At 43.1% G+C, this 22206-nt stretch overlaps 1 protein-coding gene across 2 annotated transcripts; it reads left to right on the forward strand.

The window, feature by feature from the left end:
• Positions 1 to 11: 11 nt before the first annotated feature.
• On the forward strand, positions 12 to 21259 carry ZSCAN21 (zinc finger and SCAN domain containing 21). Of its 2 annotated transcripts, XM_053557345.1 has the most exons (5): positions 12 to 86; positions 9560 to 10051; positions 10338 to 10530; positions 18682 to 18779; positions 19076 to 19528. In XM_053557345.1, exons 2-5 carry the CDS (start codon positions 9659 to 9661, stop codon positions 19100 to 19102), a joined length of 711 nt encoding a protein of 236 aa, XP_053413320.1. In that variant the 5' UTR covers positions 12 to 86; positions 9560 to 9658; the 3' UTR covers positions 19103 to 19528. The 2 variants fall into 2 exon arrangements, with proteins under 2 accessions (XP_053413320.1, XP_053413319.1); XM_053557344.1 differs by having other exon boundaries at positions 18682 to 21259.
• The last annotated feature ends 947 nt before the right edge of the window (positions 21260 to 22206 follow it).

Here is a 22206-nt window from a genome sequence, read left to right on the forward strand (position 1 = left end):
CTTCCGGTCCCGCCGTCCCGTGGTGCGTGGTGTGTTCTCCCGGCTCCTGGGGCTGTTCTGACTCACGGTGATCCTGCTGGCACCCGGTTAGCGTGGCGCGTGGAAGAGGGGGGCCTTGGCTGGAAGGTTGGGAAGGAAGGAGCGGGCTTAGCATTTATGGCCTCAGGGACGCCCCTAGACCGGTATAGGAGGGATGTGGGAACAAGCCCTTCTGCCCCGCCCAGCCTCAGCCCCAGCTGGTGGAGGCGCCGACTCCCTGGAAAGCCTTTTTGCTCCACCCAGGGCTTCAACAAATGAAACCTTGTCTCTATGGCGTTCCAGAAGAGTTTCTGTGCGCTGCCTAAGACGACACGTCTATCAATCTGACCGTGGCCGCTTTTTTTCCCTTTTTCTCTAAAGCAGGGGTCTTAACTGGAGGCCGATAGATGGGAAGATGCTCCCAGCGAGTGGGAACCTCAGTAGAGATCTTGGATAGTGTCCAGTCTAAGGGAGTTACTAGTCCCCCCCGGGCTTTGTTAATGTTAGAAGGCATAAATGTAACAGGGATCTGCTCAAGTTTAGAAACACATTTTTTTTTTTTTTTTTTTTTGTAGAGACAGAGTCTCACTGTACCGCCCTCGGTAGAGTGCCGTGGCGTCACACGGTTCACAGCAACCTCTAACTCTTGGGCTTACGCGATTCTCTTGCCTCAGCCTCCCGAGTAGCTGGGACTACAGGCGCCCGCCACAACGCCCGGCTATAGAAACACATTTTTAGAAAACCATTTATAGAGTGTCAAGAGAAGGGTGATTTGGTGGGTGAGGTACTTGGAAGCTCACCCGTTGAACTGTGCAAGACGCTTGTTTTCAAATATTGAAAGCTACTATGGAGAAAGTGAGTGTGAGTCTAGGACCAAGCTAAGATCTTTGAAGTGGTGCAGAATTTGGTTCAGCATAAAGAAGACCTTGTAAGAAGTAAAACCATCCAACAGTAGAATTTGGTGCTTCAATAATTAGTGCTTCTAATTTGCATGCCTGGGAGTTTCAGTGAGAGAGAGAAATATTAAAGGCATTCTAGTACTGGTTAATAAGTGCTGTTCAATTGTTAGAATCTATGATGATTTGATTTTTTTTGTTTGTTTGTTTGTTTGTTTGTTTTTTGAGACAGAGCCTCAATCTGTCACCCTGGATAGAGTGCTGTGGCATCACAGCTCACAGCAGCCTCCAACTCCTGGGCTTAAGCGATTCTCTTACCTCAGCCTCCCAGGTAGCTGGGACTACAGGCACCCGCCACAAGGCCCGGCCATTTTTTGGTTGTAGCTGTTGTTGTTTGGCAGGCCAAGGCTGGATTCCAACCCGCCAGCTCTGGTGTATGTGGCTGGTGCCTTAGCCACTTGAGCGACAGGCCCCAAGCTGATAATTTGATTTTGTTTATGCCTCTTGTTCCAGAATGGATTTAGGGCCTGTGAATTTTGGAAAATTGCCATTAAGGGCGGGAGGCTGGGAACAAAACAAAGGCCTGCTATTGACTATGAACATTGATGGGCCTCTTGAGCTAAATATTTTAGATAGCTTTTAAAAAATAAATCACTAGGCAGGTTCCAGTGGCTCACCCTGTAATCCTAGCACTCTGGGAGCCCAAGGCTGGTGAATTGCCTGAGCTCAGGAGTTTTAGACCAGACTGAGCTAGAGGGAGACCTCACCTCTAAAAATAGCCAAGCGTTGCTGTGGGTGCCTGTAGTCCCAGCTACTCAGGAGGCTGAGGCAAGAGGATCTCTTGAGCCCATGAGTTTGAGGTTGATGTGAGCAATAAGCCACAGCACTCTACCAACAGCGACTCTGTCTCAAAAAAAAAAAAAAAAGGCAATCCCCTGTCTGAAGACAATGTGAGTTTGTTATGAAGCCTTTGGTTTTCTATCAAAAAATTCAGAAGCCAAGGCTTGGAGAGCATTCCTATAGGAACCTTTAGACAACAATGTGAAATTCCTGGTGTCAGGAATGAAAAAAATGTCAAGATAGTGTATTATCAAATTTTTTAAACCTGATGAATTTGATGCATGCAATCATTTTGTTGTAGCTTTCATTTGCATTTTTTTCTTAAAAATAAAGTTAAGCATCTTTTTTCTTGGATTAATTGCTAAACAGACACTTGAAAGACAAATAGAAGCTTGCCACAAGTATTGGGGATTGATGGAGCATAGAGAATGAGAAGGGGAATGATGAGAATGAATGGTGAGGCAGAGGCCGGGTTGTGACTTTGTTTGCATTCAAAGATATTAAAGGGTGTATTTTAAACCTCTGCCTTCAGAGATAAAATTGCCAAACAGGAAGATGGCCTGTGTGATTTCAAAGGACAAGGAGATACTATCATAATATTGTCAGCTAGTTAAAAGCTAAAAGTATTTGGTTGACTTTAATAATAGGCTTTGTGTTACATTTAAAACAGATTTGCCAGAAACTTTTTAATAGGCCAATGTTCTGAAAGTTGTTGGAAAAGGTTACTGTTGTTGCTCCTACCTAGAGAAAAGGCAGGCACCTATTTTTTAAAAATAATCAGAAAAGGGCTTCATAACTTTTTAAATGTCCAGTTAAGTCTAAGAATCTGCTTTAAAATCATTAATGTTATTGACATTAACAGCTATATTTCTCCTTAGCAACCCTCCATAATGAAACAGCATTAACCAAAGCTGCTTTTTTTCTCTCCAATCCCCCATAATTTTTTATTTAAGTAAACATTTTCTTTTAGAATAGTTTTAGATTATAGAAGACCACAAAGATAATACAGTAAGTTCTCATACACTTCTCACCCAGTTTCCCTTACTGTTACCACCTTACATTACTGTTTATTTGTCACAAGTAAGGAACTAATATTGGTACATTGTAATTAAGTTTCACAGTATATTCAGATTTCGCTAATTTTTCTCTAATGTCCTTTTTCTGTTCTGGGATCCCATTTAGGACACCGTATTACATCAGTCTTCGTGTCTACTTAGTGTCCTCTAGTCAGTGACAACTTTGCACTCTTTCCTTATATCTGATGACCTTGACAGTTTAGGAAGTTACTGGTCAGATATTTTGGAGAAGAATATATATTTGTCTGATGTATATTTCTTGGTTAGATTAGGGTCTGGGGCTTTTGGGAAGGCAGACGCAGAGGTAAAGTGCCCATCATATGTCAGGGTAGGTGCCATGAACATGACTTACCACTGATGATCTTTTTTTTTTTTTTGGCCGGGGCAGGGTTTGAACCCGCCACCTCTGGCATATGGGACCGGCACCCTACTCCTTGAGCCACAGGCACCGCCCCACCACTGATGATCTTAACCTTGGTTGCCTCGGGAGGTAGTGGTTATCAGATTTTGCACTCTAGTTACTTTCCTGCCACCTCTTTCCATGAAACCCTTTGAAAGCAAGTCGTAAGTGCACCCCACACTTAAAATGCAAGGAATTAAGCTCCACCTCCTTGTGGGGGGAGTATCTACAGAAATTATTTAAAATTCTTGTGTGCAGATTTGTCTCTTCTTCTCTAAGGTTGGCTTCTGTGTCCCTTTGACATGCCCCCATCATTTTGTTTTTTTGGAAACTTTCTGGCACTGTAAAATGCTCCAGGCTCATCTATTCTCCAGCCAGAATATCTATTTTCCAGCCAAGAATCAGCCACTTTTCTATGTTTTTGGTTCTTTTCATTGCAGAACATTATTTAGAAACCAAGAACTGAGAACTGGATGGGCTGATTGCTACTGGATGTCTTTGCTTTCAGGTCTTCACTGCAAACAAAGCTAGGAAATATGTATGTGTGCACTACACCATATATACACACTTAGCTAATTCTGTGTTCAACTGTATCTGTATAAAGCTAAACATGAGTTTATACTACCATATTTTTGTTAAATGCTTAAATTTGTAATATTGGTGTCAGTATTGAATTTGTATTGATAATATTTTTCTTAAACCTGTTTTCACAGTTTTGACTACTTTACAGGAACCTCAGAGATCTATACACATTCTTTCCATTAATTGAGCACCTGCAAGATGCCGGGGGTGTTACAGACATTTGGAATAGAGCAGCACACAAAACAGACCCTGCCCTCCAGAGTTGATACTCAAGCAAAGAAAGTTTTTTGGTGGTTTGTTTTGTTTTGAGATAAGAATCTTTATTGCCCCCAGTAGAGTGCTATGGCATCATAGCTCACAGCAACCTCAAACTTCTGGGCTCAAGGTATCCTCTTTCTTCAACCACCCAAATGGCTGGGACTACAGGTGCCCACCACAATATCTGGCAATTTTTTAGAGACAGGATCTCACTCTTGATCAGTCTGGTCTTGAGCTCCTGAGCTCAAGCACTCCACCCGCCTCAGCCTCCCAGAGTGCTGGGATTACAGGCATGAGCCACCTGCGCCCCATCAAAGGAAATAGTCTAAAAAAAAAAAAAGTAGAACATACAGTGTGTATGTATATAGTATATTGTAGAATGATAAGTGATGTGGAGAAAAAGAGCAGAGAAGGGGCTCAAGAGTTCTAGGGTGAGAAAGGGTAGTATGCGATTTAAAACAGGTGACCCAGGATGTCTCTGTGGTAACTTCTGAGTACAGACCTGAAGAAGGTGAGAGTGAGGTATATGGAGTCTGGAGGAGGGGAGTTAGGCAAAGGAAACAGCACGTGCAAAGGCTATGAAGTGGGAGTGTGTCCCCCACCCTTCATATTCAAGGCACAGTGTGTGTGTGTGGGGGGGCTGGAATGAAGAGGAGGAGGAGAAGTACAAGATGAGGTCAGAGGTAATAGGGCTGAGATCATGTGAGGCTCTTTTAGCTATTGTGGTAACTTTGGCTTTTCCTCTGTGAAGCAAGAAGCCCTAAAGGGTGTGAGCGGAGGAGTGATGGCGTCTGACTTGGGGATTTTTGTTTTGTTTGAGACAGGGTCTTGTTCTGTTGCTCAGGCTGAAGTGCAGTGGCTCATGATAGCTCACAGCAACCTCAAATTCCTGGGCTCAAGTGATCCTCTTGCCTCAGCCTCCTGAGTAGCTGGAATAGCAGGCACACACCGCCACACCCAGCTAATTTTTTTTTTTTTTTATACAAACAGGGTCTCACTATGTTGCCCAGGCTAGTGTCAAACTTCTGACCTCAAGCCATCTTCCTGCCTCAGCCTCCCTAAATGCTAGGGTTACAGACATGAGCTGCCGCGCCTACCCTCCCTTGTATTTTAGCAGGCTCGCTCTGGCTACTGTGTTGCAAATAGACTGAAGGGAGCAGTTAGGCCATTGCAGTGCTTTAGGCCAAAGATGACAGACTGAGGCAATAGTGTGGGAGGTAGCAAGATATGGTTGAACTCTAAATAAAACTAACAAGATTTCCTTCTGGTTTGTATGTAGAATGTGAAAGAGGAGTCAAGGGTGACTCCAGGTTTTTGGTCCAAGTAAACAGAACAGTGGAGTTGCCATTGACTGAGATGAGCAGCATTGGGGGAAAGATGGGAAATTCCATTTTAGACATTTTATTTTATTTTATTTCTATTTTTTTTATTGTTAAATCATAGCTGTGTACATTAGGGCAATCAAAGGGTACAATGTGCTGGTTTCATGTGCAATCTGAAATATTCTCATCAAACTGTTCAACGTAGCCTTCATGGCGTTTCATTTTAGACATTTTAAGCTGGAGACACCTATTAGACATCCAGGTGGCAACGTCAAGTGGGTAGTTGGTTGTATGAGTCTGGAGTTCAGAAGGAAAGGAGGTCCAGATTGGAGGTACAGGTTGGGCAGTTGTAAGTATACAGACAGTTATTAGCGCCACGCAACTGGATGAAATCACCAAAGAGAGTAAGTGCAGCGTGGAGGAAGGGACCCATGCACCTAGCCCTCTACTCATTTGTGGTCTTGCTGCACTGTGCATTTGAATTGTGTGCACTGCAAAACTGATATGCCAGGATAATGGCTTAGCTGGGGAGCTGACCCAGCCAACTTGCCAGCAACAACATCTAGGGAAACTTTTTCTTTTGTAATTGTGACTGTACGTATTTTGTGGAGGCAGTCATGTGCTAGCCATAGTGGCATCTGTGAATTTGGATTCACCAGGTTCTTAGAATATATCCCACGTGGATGTTAGACTGCTATGTGATGCTTTCTGCTTGATGTGGCTGGGTACTGTGTAACCCCTAGTGTTTTGCTAAGTTTCCTAGGCTAGATTACATAAGCCAAGTGGCCCAAACAGGTTTCTTTACTGTTGTTGGGGTGTCCTCTGGATAGGGTATGAAATTTTGTTAACAGTTGCGTTAAGTTAATCCCTACCACTCAGATAGTCCCTTTTAAATATTTCTAAGGAATGCTCTCCAGCACTATTACCTCTACTAATTTCTTGTTTTATCCTTTGGTGCTCATGCCTTTATTTTAGAAAATTAGATGACATTGCTCTTCCGCTGGTTCAGTTTTCAAATATTCCTAAACTTGGACTTTCCATTAGTATACTGGGTGCAGATTTATTTGACCAAAGAATGATTGGTTTTAGTTTTTTGAGACAGAATCTCACTCTGTGACCCTGGGTAGAGTGCCATGGGTGGCATCATAGTTCACAGCAACCTCAAACTCTCTTGGGCTTGAGCAGACCTCTTACCTCACTCTCCTAAGTAGCTGGGACTACAGGCACCTACCACGACACCTGACTAATTTTTTTATTTTTAGTGAAGACCAGGGTCTTGCTTTTGCTCAGGCTGGTCTCAAACTACTGAGCTCATGCAATCCCCCCGCCTTGGCCTCCCAAGTGTCTGGGATCAAAGGCATGTGCCACCATGCCTAGCTCCTGCCTTAGATTTAGATTGTCTACAACTCTTATTTGCTGATCTTCAGTTTTTATAAGCCACGTATAGATCCTTTTTATGGTCTTTAATTTTTTTTTTTTTTGGTAGAGACAGAGTCTCACTTTATCGCCCTTGGTAGAGTGCCGTGGCGTCACACAGCTCACAGCAGCCTCCAACTCCTGGGCTTAGGTGATTCCCTTGCCTCAGCCTCCCAAGTAGCTGGGACTACAGGCACCCGCCACAACACCTGGCTATGGTCTTTACTATTGTTACCAATGTAACAAATATCTATATAGATTTTTTGTTTTGCACCCAGACTGCTGGAGTGCAGTGGTATTATTATAATTCACTGCAGCCTCCACATCCTGGGATCAAGTGATTCAGTCTTCCAACCAACCAGAACCATAGGTGTGTGCCACCATGCAATTTTTTGTAGAGATGAACTCCTGGCCCCTAGTGATCCTCTGGCCGGCCTCACTCTCTCAAAGTATAAACCACTGTTCTTCTCGCCTGTAGATTTTTTATCCGTTTTTCTTTACTGAGACTACAAGAATTTTCTAGCTCTAGATTATCCAACTCCAGTGTAGAATACTATGTAACATGAAAGGTGGGGCTTAAAGTTTGAAAACATGCTCAGAAGGCCAGTCACAAGTATGTAAGACTAACGTATGTCTTTTTCTTTCAGAGTACATTTAATGAGGCTTTCTAGTAATGATAGACTGATTATGTTGTCTGCTTGCTCATTAGTTTTCCATCTCTCCCACCAATTTGAGAGCTGCATGAGGGTGGGGGTGTGTCTGTTTCATTCTTCACTGCAGCCCTGGCACCAAGCCTGGGGCAGATGATCAGTAAAGGTTGAATGAATTGACTTCACTTTTTTGGCAAATGAAGAAAATAGAAGTAATTATGTTTATATGTTTTGGTATTTTAATGTATTAACTGACCAAAAGAGTTAGAAAATTGAAAATTTAAAAGAAATACTTTTGGGGCATGCCCATAGCTCAGCAGTTAGGGCACTGGCTACATGCACTGGGGCTGGTGGGTTCAAAATCAGCCTGGGCCTGCTAAACAACAATGACAACTACAACAACAACAAAAGATAGCCAGGTATTGTGGCGGGCTCCTATAGTTCCAACTACTTGGGAGGCTGCGGGAAGAGCATTGCGTAAGCCCAAGTGTTTGAGGTTGCCTTGAGCTGCGACACTACAGCACTCTACTCAAGGCAACAAAGTGAGATTCTGTCTCAAAAAAATAATAAATAAAATACTTTTAAACATTTTTTGCCTCAGCCTCCTGAGTAGATGAGACTGTAAGTACAAGCAACCACACAGCCCTAACTTTTTATTTTTATTTATTTATTTTTTTTTGCAGTTTTTGGCCAGGGCTGAGTTTGAACCCATCACCTCCAGCATATGGGGCCAGCGCCCTACTCCTTTGAGCCACAGGCGTGGCCCCCCCAGCTAACTTTTTTTTTTTTTTTTGTAGAGACAGAGTCTCACTTTATGGCCCTCGGTAGAGTGCCGTGGCCTCACACAGCTCACAGCAACCTCCAACTCCTGGGCTTAAGCGATTCTCTTGCCTCAGCCTCCCGAGTAGCTGGGACTACAGGCGTGCACCACAACGCCCGGCTATTTTTTTGGTTGCAGTTTGGCCGGGGCCGGGTATGAACCTGCCACCCGCGGTATATGGGGCCGGCACCCTACTGACTGAGCCACAGGCGCCACCCCCCAGCTAACTTTTTTAAAAAATTTTTATAGAGACGGAGTCTCACTATGTTGTTCAGGCTGGTCTTGAACTCCTTTCCTCAAGTAATTGTCTCGCCTCAACCTCCCAAAGTGCTAGGGTTATAAGCTTGGACCACCACTCCTGACTGCTTGTGTCATTTATTTTGATTTAATATTTTTCTTGTCAATTTCTTCTCAACAAAACACATATCTTATCAAAATAAATGCCTCTATAAGGGTATATGCTACTTTTAGTCTAATCTGTCTGTGTTACACCTGCCTTTCTGTAAAAAGATAAAGGACATTTAAAAACTTCAGGATGCTCTAATTCAATGGGCCAAGTGAAGCTCAAAATTACATCACTAAGTATACTCAATTTTTTTTTTTTTTTTGAGACAGAGTTTCACTTTGTCCCCCTCAATGGAGTGCTGTAGTGTCATAGCTCGCAGCAGGCTCAAGCAATCCTGCCTCAGTTTCCCAAGTAGCTGGGATTATAGGTGCACAACACTCAGCTATCTTTTTTTAGAGATGGGGTCTCGCTCTTGCTCATGCTGGTCTCAAACTCCTAAACTCAGGCAATCCACCCATCTTGGCCTCCCAGAGTGTGCTTGGATTATAGGCGTGAGCCACCATGCCTGACCTGTACTCAATTATTTTTAAATAGACTAGTAAATGCCACCATTTTGACACTGACAAGCTCAGTCATTTGACTAGTAAATTTTTAATGCTCAAGCTGAATGGCTTAGGTTTAAACAGATGATGTCTAGCCCGCAGATAACTTGTTGAAATCTCAGCCTTCCAGGATATCTATAGTTGTGAGATCTTGAAACAGGATTTAAAGCAAAGTTAATCTTAAAATTGTGCCACACTGTACTTTTTAGGAGAGTAGAGACAGAGTAAAATCGAAGTAGGATATGCTGAGGTGATTCCAAACAGTCACTCTTACATGATAGTTCTATGGTGGCCATAATTTTCATAATTTCTTATGCGTAGTGTAAGGTCATGAAAATTAAAACAAAAGGCAGTCGTCTTTTTGATAATTTTATGGTAACTATGTCTTCTTAGGTTAAGCGCGTGGCCTTCAAAGAACCAGAAACCCAAAGGAACCAATATTCCTGCTGCACAGAGTCCCATCTTTAGTGAGGCTGTTTTGGAGTTCATATTATGACCAAGGTGCTGGGCATGGCCACTGTTTTCAGCCCAAGGCCTCCACAGGAGCAGATGGGGCCAGTGATTGTGAAAGCTGAAGAAGAAGAGAAAGGGAAATGCCTTCCTAGCCTGGAGATGTTCCGCCAGCGCTTTCGGCAATTTGGGTACCATGACACTCCTGGGCCCCGGGAGGCCCTGAGCCAACTCCGTGTGCTGTGCTGCGAGTGGCTGAGGCCTGAGATCCACACCAAGGAGCAGATCCTGGAGCTGCTGGTGCTGGAGCAGTTCCTGACCATCCTGCCCCAGGAGCTCCAGGCCTGGGTGCAGGAGCACAGCCCAGAGAGCGCTGAAGAGGCTGTCACTCTCCTCGAAGATCTGGAGCGGGAACTGGATGAACCAGGCCACCAGGTAGGCAGGGGAAAACTTTTTATTCTAGGAGATTGGGAGCACAATGTTCTAGCAGACCAAAAGTTTTTCCATAGAAGATTAGCTCGATGGAAGTTTCTACTGGGTTAAACCGTGTTTGCTCCTATTTTTCTTCTGTTATCCTAAACTAACCTTTAGCCTTGGGAATTAATAGCATGGATGTTTTTCTTTTCTCTTTCCCAAAGGTTCTGTATAGCTGTCCTCAGAATTTTATTCTAGTTCTTTAAGTGAGCTGTGCACAAACCCAGTCGTTCCTAATTGTTTCTAGGTCTCAGCTCCTCCAGATGAACAGAAACAGATATGGGAGAAGATGTCATCTTCAGGAGCAATAAAGGAATCCCTGAGCAGTGTGCAGCCACAGCCAGTGGAGACCAGTCAGAAGTATGACTCTTGGGGACCTCTATACATCCAAGAGACTGGTGAGGAGCAGGATTTCACTCAAGATCCAAGGAAGAGTCAAGGTACGGGTCATCTGTCAATCTCCTGCTCAATTCACTAGGCCTTTGTGGTTGAAGAAACAGAATAATTTGTAATTCCTGGCTCTGAGGTGATTCCTGGATTGACTCAACTGGTCAAACTGACCACGTGGAAGTAGTTCCTTTTCCTTCCCCCAGGTACAACTGTCTCAGCCAGGATCCTAGCATGGAACTCCTAAAGGGTCAGTTGAAGTGAGTGTAATAAAAGAACTGTTCATGGCTCGTCACCTATAGCTCAAGCAGCTAAGGCGCCAGCCACATACACCAGAGCTGGCAGGTTCAAATCCAGCCCGGACCTGCCAAACAACAATGACAACTACAATCAAAAAATAGCCAGGCGTTGTGGTAGGTGCCTATAGTCCCAGCTACTTGGGAAACTGAGGCAAGAGAATCGCTTAAGCCCAGCAGTTGGAGGTTGCTGTGAGCTATGATGTCACGGCACTCTACCCAGGGGATAGCTTGAGACTCTGTCTCAAAAATAAATAAATTAAATAAAGGAACTGTTCATTGAAGTGTAGATAGTATGAGTTAAACAGTAAAGGATAGCACTACCCCAGACACATGTTACTACATGTGAGCCTAAAGGAACAAGGGGGAGAGGAGAGCTGTTACCAGAACCTGATAGCCATCAGGGAGGGATCACTTGATAGCTGCTCTGGCTGTAGGCCCTTGCATTGGGTAAGGAGATGACAGAGGGAATAAATACCCCAACTTCCCCCTACTCATACCCTTAGATCTTCTGCTGATGTTCCCCTTTAGCAAACACAGCTGACTGCCAGAGGGCAGGAGAAATGAGGCAGTGTATCCCTTTAGGTCATCTTCCCAGGACAGGGTTTAGAATGGATCTGGGAAGGCCAAATGGAAAATAATTGGGAGTTCATCACTGAAGCTATGAAAAGAGGTGGAGCATATGTTTTGGAAGTCAAAGGTATATTAAGGTGACTCCCCAGCTTGAATTTACACAAATCATAGTTTACAGAACAGTATCAGAGGTCATAAATGGTTATCCCCTGTGTTATTTTTCAGTAATGGTTCTAGTCTTATATACCTTCATTTACCTAAAGGATTATAATTTTGTTTTTTTTTTTTTTTTTTTTTTTTAGACAGAGTTTCAAGTTGTCACCCTGGGTAGAGTGCCTGGGGGTTGGGGGGTCATGACTCACAGCAACCTCTAACTCTTCGGCTCAAGTAATCCTCTTGCCTCAGATTTTCTATTTTTAATAGAGACAGCGTCTTGCTTTTGCTCAGGCTGGTGTCAAATTTGTAAGCTCAAGCAATCCACCCGCTTCAGCCTCCAAGAGTGCTAGGATTAGAGGCGTGAGCCATCACACCCTGCCTATAACCAAATTGTTAAAACAAAGTTAATGTTAATTTCATGTTTGTAAAAATATGGTACATTATTCCAAATATTAATAGTTTCAAACCAGGATTTAAGTGTAGGTGATATAGACCACTATTTGTGTATATGATGTGATTTTATGAGAAGAGTCCAGGACTCTCAGAAATATATGAAATTCCGTCTTGGAAACAGTTTTGAACCCTATTAAAAATCACATTCTCTGGGAAAAGTAAAAAATCAAACTGTTTGCTAAATTCTTCACGTTTTATGGTTAATACCATCCCCCTTTCTAGGTAGTTAGGCCTCTTTGGAGTTTTCCAGGGTAATTAAAGATAAAAATAGTCAAAGATAGATCTGGTCAGTGTTATTTTCCATTTCTTTCGGCATAGCCACTTGGCAATACTACCCAAAGGGGAAAGTGGAAAAGGATTACGAGAGCCAGTAAAGGGCTTAGGTTTTAGTATCCAAAGAGGGGGCATAGGAAACAAGATTCTTGAGCCCTTCCAAGGAAAGGGGAGTTGGTATTGAAAGTTTTGCATAAAATCTTTAAAGAATATACCTCAGTACAAAAAGATGTACCAGAAGCCAAGTGTGGTGGCTCATGCCTGTAATCCTAACAGTCTGGGAGGCTGAGGCGGTAGATTGCCTGAGCTCACAGGTTCAAGACCAGCCTGAGCAAGTGAGAGACCCTGTCCTTAAAAAAGTAGCTGGGCGTTGTGGTGGGCACCTGTAGTCCCAGCTACTTGGGAGGCTGAGCCAAGACAATCGCTTGAGTCCAAGAGTTTGAGGTTGCTGTGAGCTATGACACCACAGCACTCTACCAAGGCTGACAAAGTGAGACTCTCGTCTCAAAAAAAAGATGTACTAGATCAAAAACTGTAAGCCCATTAGCATAGGGATATAGTAAAGAAGTTTATTAGTCTGCCTGAGCTCTGAGAGGAAATAGAAGCATACTCTGGATATTTGCCTCAGTTGGGAGGCGAATCTGACTCTGTATTACTGTGGTCCAGAAATCTCCAGGCCAAGAAATTAACACATTGGTGCTGGGTGCCTGGCAGAAGCAAATGTGAATTCTTTCAGTGAATTGTAGAATATTTCAGGCACTATGTGAATTACTGGGGCGGATGGGCAAAGTAAAGAATGAAGACTTTCTAGAAAATAAAAATTATAAAGTGCCCAAAGAGAGTAAGAGTGAGGAGACACAGCAAAAGGAGCATGAACCAGAACCCTTAAATAATCTGCAATAATAAAACATCAGTGAAAAGATGTTTTATAAAATATGTTGGTTTAAAAAATTTAAGAGGCTAGATGCAGTGACTCACATCTGTAATCCCACTACTCTGGGAGACTGAGGTGGAGGATCCCTTGAGCTCCGGAGTTTAAGACCAGCCTGAGCAAGAATGAGACCCCTATCTCTACTAAAAATAGAAAAAATAAGCTAGGCATTGTGGCAGGCACCTGTAGTCTCGGCTACTTTGAGAGGCTGAGGCAAGAAGATCACTTGAATCCAGGAACTTGAGGTTGCTGTGAGCTAGGCTGAGCTACAGCTCTCTAGCATGGGGCAACACAGTGAGACGTTGTCTCAAAAAATAAATACATAAAAATAAGATGTTAACTTAACGTCCATCATAATGATTTTCCTGTTCTCTCATGTCAGAAGATGGTCATCGTGGGTTTTTCTGTTGTATTTGTTCACCTACTCCGCTGTAGTACTGACTCTAGTCACCAGATAGAGCAGGATGGGTGGTGCCTGTGGCTTAGGGGAGTAGGGCGCCAGCCCCATATGCAGGAGGTGGTGGGTTCAAACCCGGCCCCGGCCAAAAACTACAAAAAAAAAAAAAAACAGATGAGTAGGTTATAATCTTTCTGTTTCTCAGCAGGCCATGTGTTTTGATGTGAACAGGTAATCATGTATTGTAGTCACACAGTTGTACTTCTAGGAAAATGGCAGGGAAAAGGTATGTAAGTGATAATGATATTACAATGTGAATTTTGGAAGATAGGTTGAAGGAGAGTTTAGTAATGAAAGTGAGCATGAAGAAATTCTTCTTGTATGCAGTGATATTAGTTGTAGTGAATCTGAAGCTAGTGATGAAGAAAAAAGTGACAATAATAGGCAGCCTGAAACAGGAGCTGGAAAGTTTATTGTGGTGGTGATGGTGATCTCTTAATGTTCCCACAACAGGGATACACCCTTCCTCAAAGTGTTCAGCCAAAAATTGAAATTTAGTATTTCCAACTCTATTTCTCAGTTGATCTTACTTGTAAAATTGTGACTACAACAAACATGTATGCAGCAGAAAAAATACAGAAGGTGACTCCACTAACTCATTGTGGCACTTGTGGAAGGATGTTTCATCAGAAGTGAAGGCATTCTTTGGTGTAATACTAAATAAGGCTCTGAATTTGAAGGCATAATTCATGACTATTTTACCATTGATAGCTAGACAAAACCCAATTCTTCAAGGATATTTTCTCTCATCTCTGTTTTTTCTAAATATTTTGGATGCTGCATTTAGTTCCTCCTGTCGCAGCTCAGGGAGTGTACCCAAGGGAGCAAAGTGAAGAATGTTAGTATGTTGACAATTTTTTTTTTGAGACCGAGTCTCACTATGTCCCACTTGGTAGAGAGCTGTGGTGTCACAGCTCACAGCAACCTCCAGCTCTTGGGCTTAAGCGATTCTTGCCTCAGCCTCCCAAGTAGCTGGGACTACAGGCGCCCACCACAAGGCCCAGCTATTTTTTTTGTTTTTAGCAGGCCAAAGATGGGTTCAAACCCACAAGCCCTGGTGCATGTGGTTGGCGCCCTACTCACTGAGCTATGAGCACTGCCAACAATTTTTTTTTTTTAAGTTTCAAACTTTCACCCTGGGTAGAACGCTGTGGGGTCATAGCTCACAGCAACCTCCAACTCTTGGTCTCGAGCGATACTTTTTTTTTTTTTGTTAAATCATAGCGTGTACATTAGTACAATCAAGGGGTACAATGTGCTGGTTTCATATACAATCTGAAATATTCTCATCAAACTGTTCAACGTAGCCTTCATGGCATTTTCTTAGTTATTGTATGTAGACATTTGTATTCTGCCTTTAGTAAGTTTCGCCTGTACCCATTCTAAGATGCACCGTAGGTGTGGCCCCACCCATTACCCTCCCTTCAAGCGATAACTCTTGCCTCAGTTTTTCTATTTTTAGTAAAGACAGGGTCTTGGTTTTTGCACTAGCTGGTCTCAAACTTGTGAGCTCAAGCTATCCACCTGCCTTGGCCTCCCAGTGTGCTAGGATTACAGGCGTAAGCCACCACACCTGGCCAGTATGTTGACAACAAATGCAAAGAACTTTTTGTACTGGGAAGAAATGTGGCTATAGAAGAGAGCACAGTAGTTTTCAAAGGAAGGATTAGATTCAAGTGTTACAATCCAAAGAAGCTTACAAAGTGGAGCCTAGGAATTTTTTGCCTGTGTTATTCAGAAAATGGTTATGTGTTTTCTCACATTCCCTATTCTGGCGAAACAACAACAAAAAGTCTTTATTTGCCCTGATTTGCCAGTTATGTCTTGAATAGTGAGTGATTCATTTGGCACAAGTAGTTCATACTATCACATCTACACTGACAGGTTCTACACACACTCAACTTACTTGGGAATTGCATACAATGAATACAATACAATGAATATATATAACAGGTCTTCTTAGGGAAGATTTTCCAAGTGATCTGAAAAAGAAGAATCTTCAGAAATAAGAATTATATGCCTATCAATGTGGTCTGAAAATAATATGCTTCTCATTCCATGACAGAGGTTAGTGACAATTTTGAGTACATTCTTTGGCCTTCAAACACAGTTGATCACTAGTTCTAAGAAAAAGACAGCCTGTTCAATTTGAAAAACCAACAATTATTTTAGAATACACAAAGTTTATGGGAAGAGTGGACAGAGCTGGTCAGTACTATGGATATTATGGATTTATAAGAAGGTCCTACAAATGGTGGGAAAAAATACTCTCTGGCTGATGGAAGTTGCAGTTGTGAACAGCTGCATCTTTTACTCATTAGATAAGGAGAGTAGAGAAAAAGTGTGGACACAACCTTTCTTTTTTTTCTTTTATTTTTTTTTTTGAGACAGAGTGTCACTATGTCACCCTCGATAGAGTACTGTGGTGTCTCAGCTCACAGCAACCTCAAACTCTTGGGCTTAAGAGATTCTCTTGCCTGAGCCTCGCAAGTAGCTGGGACTATAGGCACCCACCACAACGCCCGGCTATTTTTTGGTTGCAGTTGTCATTGTTGTTTGGCAGGCCCAGGCCGAGCTTGAACTTGTGGCTGGTGCCCTACTCATTGAGCTACGAGTACCAAACCACCTTTCTTTTTTTTTTTTTGAGACAGGGTCTCAAGCTCTTGTCCTGGATAGAGTGCTGTGGCATCACAGCTCACAACAACCTCAAACTCTTGGACTTAAGTAATTCTCTTGCCTCAGCCTCCTGAGTAGCTGGGACCACAGGCACCCGCCACAACACCCCGCGCTATATATATATATATATATATATATATATATTTTTTTTTTTTTTTTTTTTGCCATTGTTGTTTTAGCTGGCCTGGGCCAGATTCAAACCACCCAGCCTTGGTGTATGTGGCCAGCACTCTACCCACTGAGTATGGGTGCGCCCACACTTTTTTTTTGGAGACAGAGTCTCGTTTTGTCTCCCTTGGTAGAGTTCTGTGGTGTCATAGCTCACAGCAGCCTCAAACCCTCTTGGGCACAAATGACTCTTTTGTCTCAGCCTCCTGAGTAGCTGGAGACAAGCGCCCACCACAACACCCAGCTATTTTTAGAAATGAGGTCTCACTCTGGCTCATACTGGTCTCAAACCCGTGAGCTCAGGCAATCCACCTACCTCAGCCTTCCAGAGTGCTAGGATTACAGGCGTGAGCCACTTCACCCAACCCAGATACACCTTTCTTACAGGAGAAATCTCATCACTTAGCTTGTGAGCAATGTAAGAAACAAATTCAGGAACGAGGGAAAGGGCCAGGCATGATGATTCACGGCTACAATCCTAGCTAGCACTCTCGGAGGCCGAGGCAGGTAGATTACTTGAGCTCTGGAGTTCAAGACCAGCCTGAGCAAGAGGAAGACCCTGTCTCCACTAAAAAATAGAAAAAAGCATGCCTGTAGTCCCAGCTGCTCGAGAGGCTGAGGCAAATGTATTGCTCAAGCCCAAGAGTTTGAAGTTTCTGTGAGCTATGATGCCACAGTACTCTACCCAGGGTGACAATGAGACTGTGTCTCAAAAACAAAAACAAACCAAAAAAATGAGAAAAGGAGGAAGCCTTTCCTAACACTGAGAAAAGGCTAAATGGAAAGCTGTATTTTGTTGGGGTTTTTTTGTTTGTTTTGTTTTGTTTTTTTGCAGTTTTTAGCCGGGGCCAGGTTTGAACCCACCGCCTCCGGTATATGGGGCCAGTGCCTCCTGAGCCACAGGCACCACCCAAGATGTATTTTATAATGCAAAATGAAAAAAAAACAAGGACTGCATGGTTTGCAGAATTAAAAATGAGAAAGGTGGAAAGAGAAAAATCAATTTCTACTGTGAGCCATGCAAGAGGAAGCCTGGACTTCATCCTGGAGATGGCTCAGTGGCTAGAGTGCAGGCCTCATACACCGGGCCTGGCGGGTTCGAACCTGGCCTGAGCCTGCTAAACAACAGTGACAACTACAACAACAACAACAAAAATAGCTGGGCGTTGTAGTGGGCACCTGTAGTCCCAGCTACTTAAGAGGCTGAGGCAAGAGAATCGCTTAAACCCAAGAGTTGGAGGTTGCTGTGAGCTGTGATTCCACAGCACTCTACCAAGGGCAACATAGTGAGACTGTCAAAAAAAAGAAAAAAAGAGAATGTTGGGTAGACAGAGACTGTCAAGGCACTTAGGGAACAAAGCCTTAAAAAGAAGGTTCTTTGCTACCTAAGGCTTCGATACCCTCAGAGGGATGAAAGTTCTCAAAGGGAGTCCATTTTTCAGAGTGAATTTTTCTCCCCTTTTTGTGCAGTGGAGGAGGTGGGACTGCCTAGTGAGATGCTGTAAGACAGTGGGTTCTCAACCTTCCTAATGCCACAGCCCTTTAATACAGTCCTGTGGGTTGCGACCCACAGGTTGAGAACTGCTGCACTAAGGAGGTAAACTGATCCCATCTAATCTAACAGTATAACTTTATAACTAAATTTTATAACTAAATTACAAAACATAGCCAGTTAATGGTAAGAGTTAAACCCTCGTGGGATAAAGTACTTTCATTCTAGCTGATAAGGATCTGGGGCTGGAATGATATAAATGGCTGAATGTCCCCTTTGATTGCATTTCTGTCCAGCTGCTGTGGGAATATGGGTTTTGTGAGTTTGCCACTCAGCCTCTTCTTTGTCTTGCCATTTTCTTTAATTGCCCATCAGCAATCATTCTCACTTGTTTCTCTCTGCCTGAGCTTCATTCATCCCCTGTGCTTCCATCCCAACATGCTGCTTTTTACCCTCGGTATTTGACATTCTTTTCCTGGCAAAAAAAGTCAAGTACTCATCATACCGTAACAGCTTCCAGCCAGGGGTTTATGTGAGAGTGTGGTGTTATAAACTAGATTTGATGACTGACTTGTATTGATGTGACTTGTATTGTGACCTCTCATAAAGGTATATTTGGTCACCCTTCAGAGTCCATCAGTGTTATCTGATGATCCTTTTTCCCTGGTAACAGTTTCTTTCTCAAAACAGGAAACATCTGACATATCCTTATTCTACTTACTGTTTCAGGGTGTAAATCGAATACCCAAAATGAGGAATCAACAGATAAGCAGAAAGGTTCTGAAGAGGAATCTTGTGCAGATGGACTTAAAAGAGATATCATTCCTGTGAGTTTTGCCAGTAAATGTGAGGCTAGGTTAGAAAGGCAGCATGTAAATCTTGAAAAGGAAAGAGGAACAAAAACCCTCATTAAAGATAGAGGATCCAAGAAAAGTACAGAATCAGTTCCTACTAAACCTACCCCAGGAGAGAGACGTTACATATGTGCTGAGTGTGGGAAAGCCTTCAGCAATAGCTCAAATCTTACTAAACACCGGAGAACACACACTGGAGAGAAGCCTTATGTATGCACCAAGTGTGGGAAGGCTTTCAGCCACAGCTCAAACCTCACCCTCCATTACAGAACACACTTGGTGGACCGGCCCTATGACTGTAAGTGTGGAAAAGCCTTCGGTCAGAGCTCAGACCTTCTTAAACATCAGAGGATGCATACTGAAGAGGCACCATATCAATGCAAAGATTGTGGAAAGGCTTTCAGTGGCAAAGGCAGCCTCATTCGCCACTACCGAATCCACACTGGGGAGAAACCGTATCAGTGTAATGAATGTGGGAAGAGCTTCAGTCAGCACGCAGGTCTTAGTTCACATCAGAGACTCCACACTGGAGAGAAGCCATATAAATGTAAGGAATGTGGGAAAGCCTTCAACCACAGCTCAAATTTTAATAAACATCATAGAATCCATACTGGTGAAAAGCCTTATTGGTGTAATCATTGTGGAAAAACCTTCTGTAGCAAGTCAAATCTTTCCAAACATCAAAGAGTTGTCCACACTGGCGAGGGAGAAGCACTGTAACTGTCAAGTATGCTTTTTGTTGTTTCTGGTTTTTTAAACTTCAGAACGTGAATGCCAGGGAGAAGCCCTATTGTTACATATGAACTTCAGTGATAGATTTTGCTTCACTCAACATCAAGAGATGGCTGAGGAGTGAGAACTCCACAGTGATGTGGTAGACAGAGGTCCTCAGATCGTGGCAGCAGGTTATACACTTGCCGGCTGGCCGGGGCATAGTCCCTACCCCACATTTTGGATCCTAGGAGACCGTGCCAGCATTGCCTATTGCATAGTTAAACTGATACATATCCAGTGTAATTATGTACTTAAAGAAAAAAAAAACATCTGACTGTTTTAACATATATATATTCAAGAATTATAATTTGTAAAGGATTGAGCCACATGGACACAGTTTATTCAGATTAAGTAAATTTATAACATATTGTAATGCCTCCTATTCCTACTGATTTAGCTTTTAGAAAGTTTGAATTTGGGGCAAATAGATCTTTTGGTACTTGTGAATGTGTATGTTGGGGAGTTGAGGTAGGTAGAGTATGTATAGTAGCTGCATGGTCTGGGTTGTGTTTTTTCCCTTGCATACTGAGTACACTTTTTCACTATTGGTAACATTTTGTGAGCCTTAGGTATACATTTTGGTGGCACTTATTGTCTATGCCAAAGTATGAAAATCAAGTTTCCTTCTGAAACTCCAGAAGTCATGTACAATATGATTACCTTAAGTCCAGCCTGTCTTTTCTCTCTGACTGCAGTCTTAGACCTCTTAAGATATTTTGCTCTGTACCTTATAATGTTTTTTGGCCAGGACGTCCTCCGATTTACCTAGAAACTGAACTACTTCACTCCTTCCTTCCATCACCTGCTTGGCTTCATATTATGACAGGTTTTTCCACCTCTGATAAGTTAGTCACTGTAATAATCTTTTCACCTACTACCGCACCCTGCCAATCCAGGATTCAGGATAAGAAAGTTTCATGTCTAGTACAAGTTCTGATCTCTGAAAACTGCCCTGTATGCCATCTTGAAGATCAGATTAGGCTCCAGGTGAGTCTTCACATACTAGCCAGATTTATTGTGGGGAGAGTAGGGCATTGCTGAAAAAGAATCAGTGGTTTTTGAAAACTACAATTTTCTTACTGTTAACAATAACTTGCGGGAGATCTGGATGTCCTACCACCACCTGAAACTCAGTACATTTGCTAGTGACTGTGTTTGTATATTAACCATAATGAAGGCCTATAAGAATTAGTAATTAGCAGCTAATTGTCGATATGCAGTGCCCCTGCTAGAGATGCTCCTGGTGGGCACCAGAGGGAAATGAAGAATCCTGCTGAACTGGAAGGCTCCTCCATATCCGCCAACTTTGGTGAGGGGGGAGTGGATCCCAGATCTGTACTGACCTTATCGTCCCAGACACCTTGTTACTGTACCTCAGCTGGAGATAAGTTTCTGATGGTGTTGATGTAAGACTCAAAGAACTACACACTGTGTCAGCTCCTGTCGGTTGGTTCATAGGCTGAAGTCTTCCTCAGATCTTGTCTCCAGACTCAGCCTTACTCTTCCCACAACCCAGGAGTCCATGAAACCTTTGCCTCAGGCCACTCCTCCCTCCATACAAAGTTAGTGCCAAATAGGCTTTTTAATTCTATTGCTGTAAAGAGAATTATAGGTTTTGTTCTTCTGATATTAAAAGTTACTTAATAAAGACTTGTTTCCATTAAGTGTGTGTGTGTATGTGTATAGACACGTATGTATATGTATATATACTGCTTAAAGCTCTGCCTACGGGATTTACCCTATGCTGGCCTGTAGGGCCACCCTGATTAAGACTAGTAAAACAATGCCTTTTTTGGTTCAGACCAATATGTGGAGCCGATCCCTCTGTGAAACAGACCCTGCTGGTTTCTTCCGTTAACTGGTCAAAGGGAGTCTTCCATGAATCCAGAGGAGTGACAGGAGGCCAGGGTCAGTGTAGCAAAGGCAGGTGCAAGGTAGTCACTGCCTGTGCCTGATCCCAATTGTGACATATCCTTTGTGTAACAGATCCTCTGTCCTCCAGATAACATGACTTTGACCTAATGCTCAGCTTATGACCAGCAGCTCCAGTTCATAGTCACTTGATGCCTTCCAGCCAGTAGCATCCCAGGAGCTGCTTTTCACATTGAAAACTCTTTGCTGCAGAATTGTAGCTTTGCTCTTGAATTCTATTGCCAAGCTCTTAGTGGGGTTTACCAGACCTCTACGCACAGTTTTACCACCATAGGTACCACCTCTAACACCAATGGTATCTGCCCAGTTGTGTGGCACTTGGGCCATATGTCTCTGGGCCACAAAGGAAAACAGCAGCCCTCTAGTTCATCCAATAAGTGGGTTGGAAAGGCATCTCCAAGTGTGGTGTATGTTGCCTCCAAAATCCTAGCAGCCCACCAAACACTGCTTGTTAATGCAAAACAGAGTAATTTGTTCCTTTCCTTAGAAAGACATTTGGAACCTGAAGAACTTAAATGATCTGGAAGGCCCTTGAATCTGTAGGGTTTATCTCCTGTGTTCTGTATGCATGTGTTTTCCTGAGGGATCCAAAAACCTTTGCCATTTCCCATACACCAGGTCTGGTCCATATGATATCATTACTAGAATGATGTTCTGTGGAATGTCAGAAAACCAGGTTCCACAGCCGGCCACA

The sequence above is a fragment of the Nycticebus coucang genome, chromosome 12 (assembly GCF_027406575.1).
Source record: "Nycticebus coucang isolate mNycCou1 chromosome 12, mNycCou1.pri, whole genome shotgun sequence".
Classification (NCBI taxonomy): Eukaryota; Metazoa; Chordata; class Mammalia; order Primates; family Lorisidae; genus Nycticebus; species Nycticebus coucang.

What these genes read in the sequence shown, in the direction of transcription:
- ZSCAN21 (XM_053557344.1), top strand. Translation starts at nt 9,659, where the DNA reads ATGACCAAGGTGCTGGGCATGGCCACTGTTTTCAGCCCAAGGCCTCCA. An exon ending in TGGATGAACCAGGCCACCAG is followed by an intron (nt 10,052 to 10,337) that starts GTAGGCAGGGGA and finishes AATTGTTTCTAG; the next exon opens with GTCTCAGCTCCTCCAGATGA. An exon ending in AGATCCAAGGAAGAGTCAAG is followed by an intron (nt 10,531 to 18,681) that starts GTACGGGTCATC and finishes TTACTGTTTCAG; the next exon opens with GGTGTAAATCGAATACCCAA.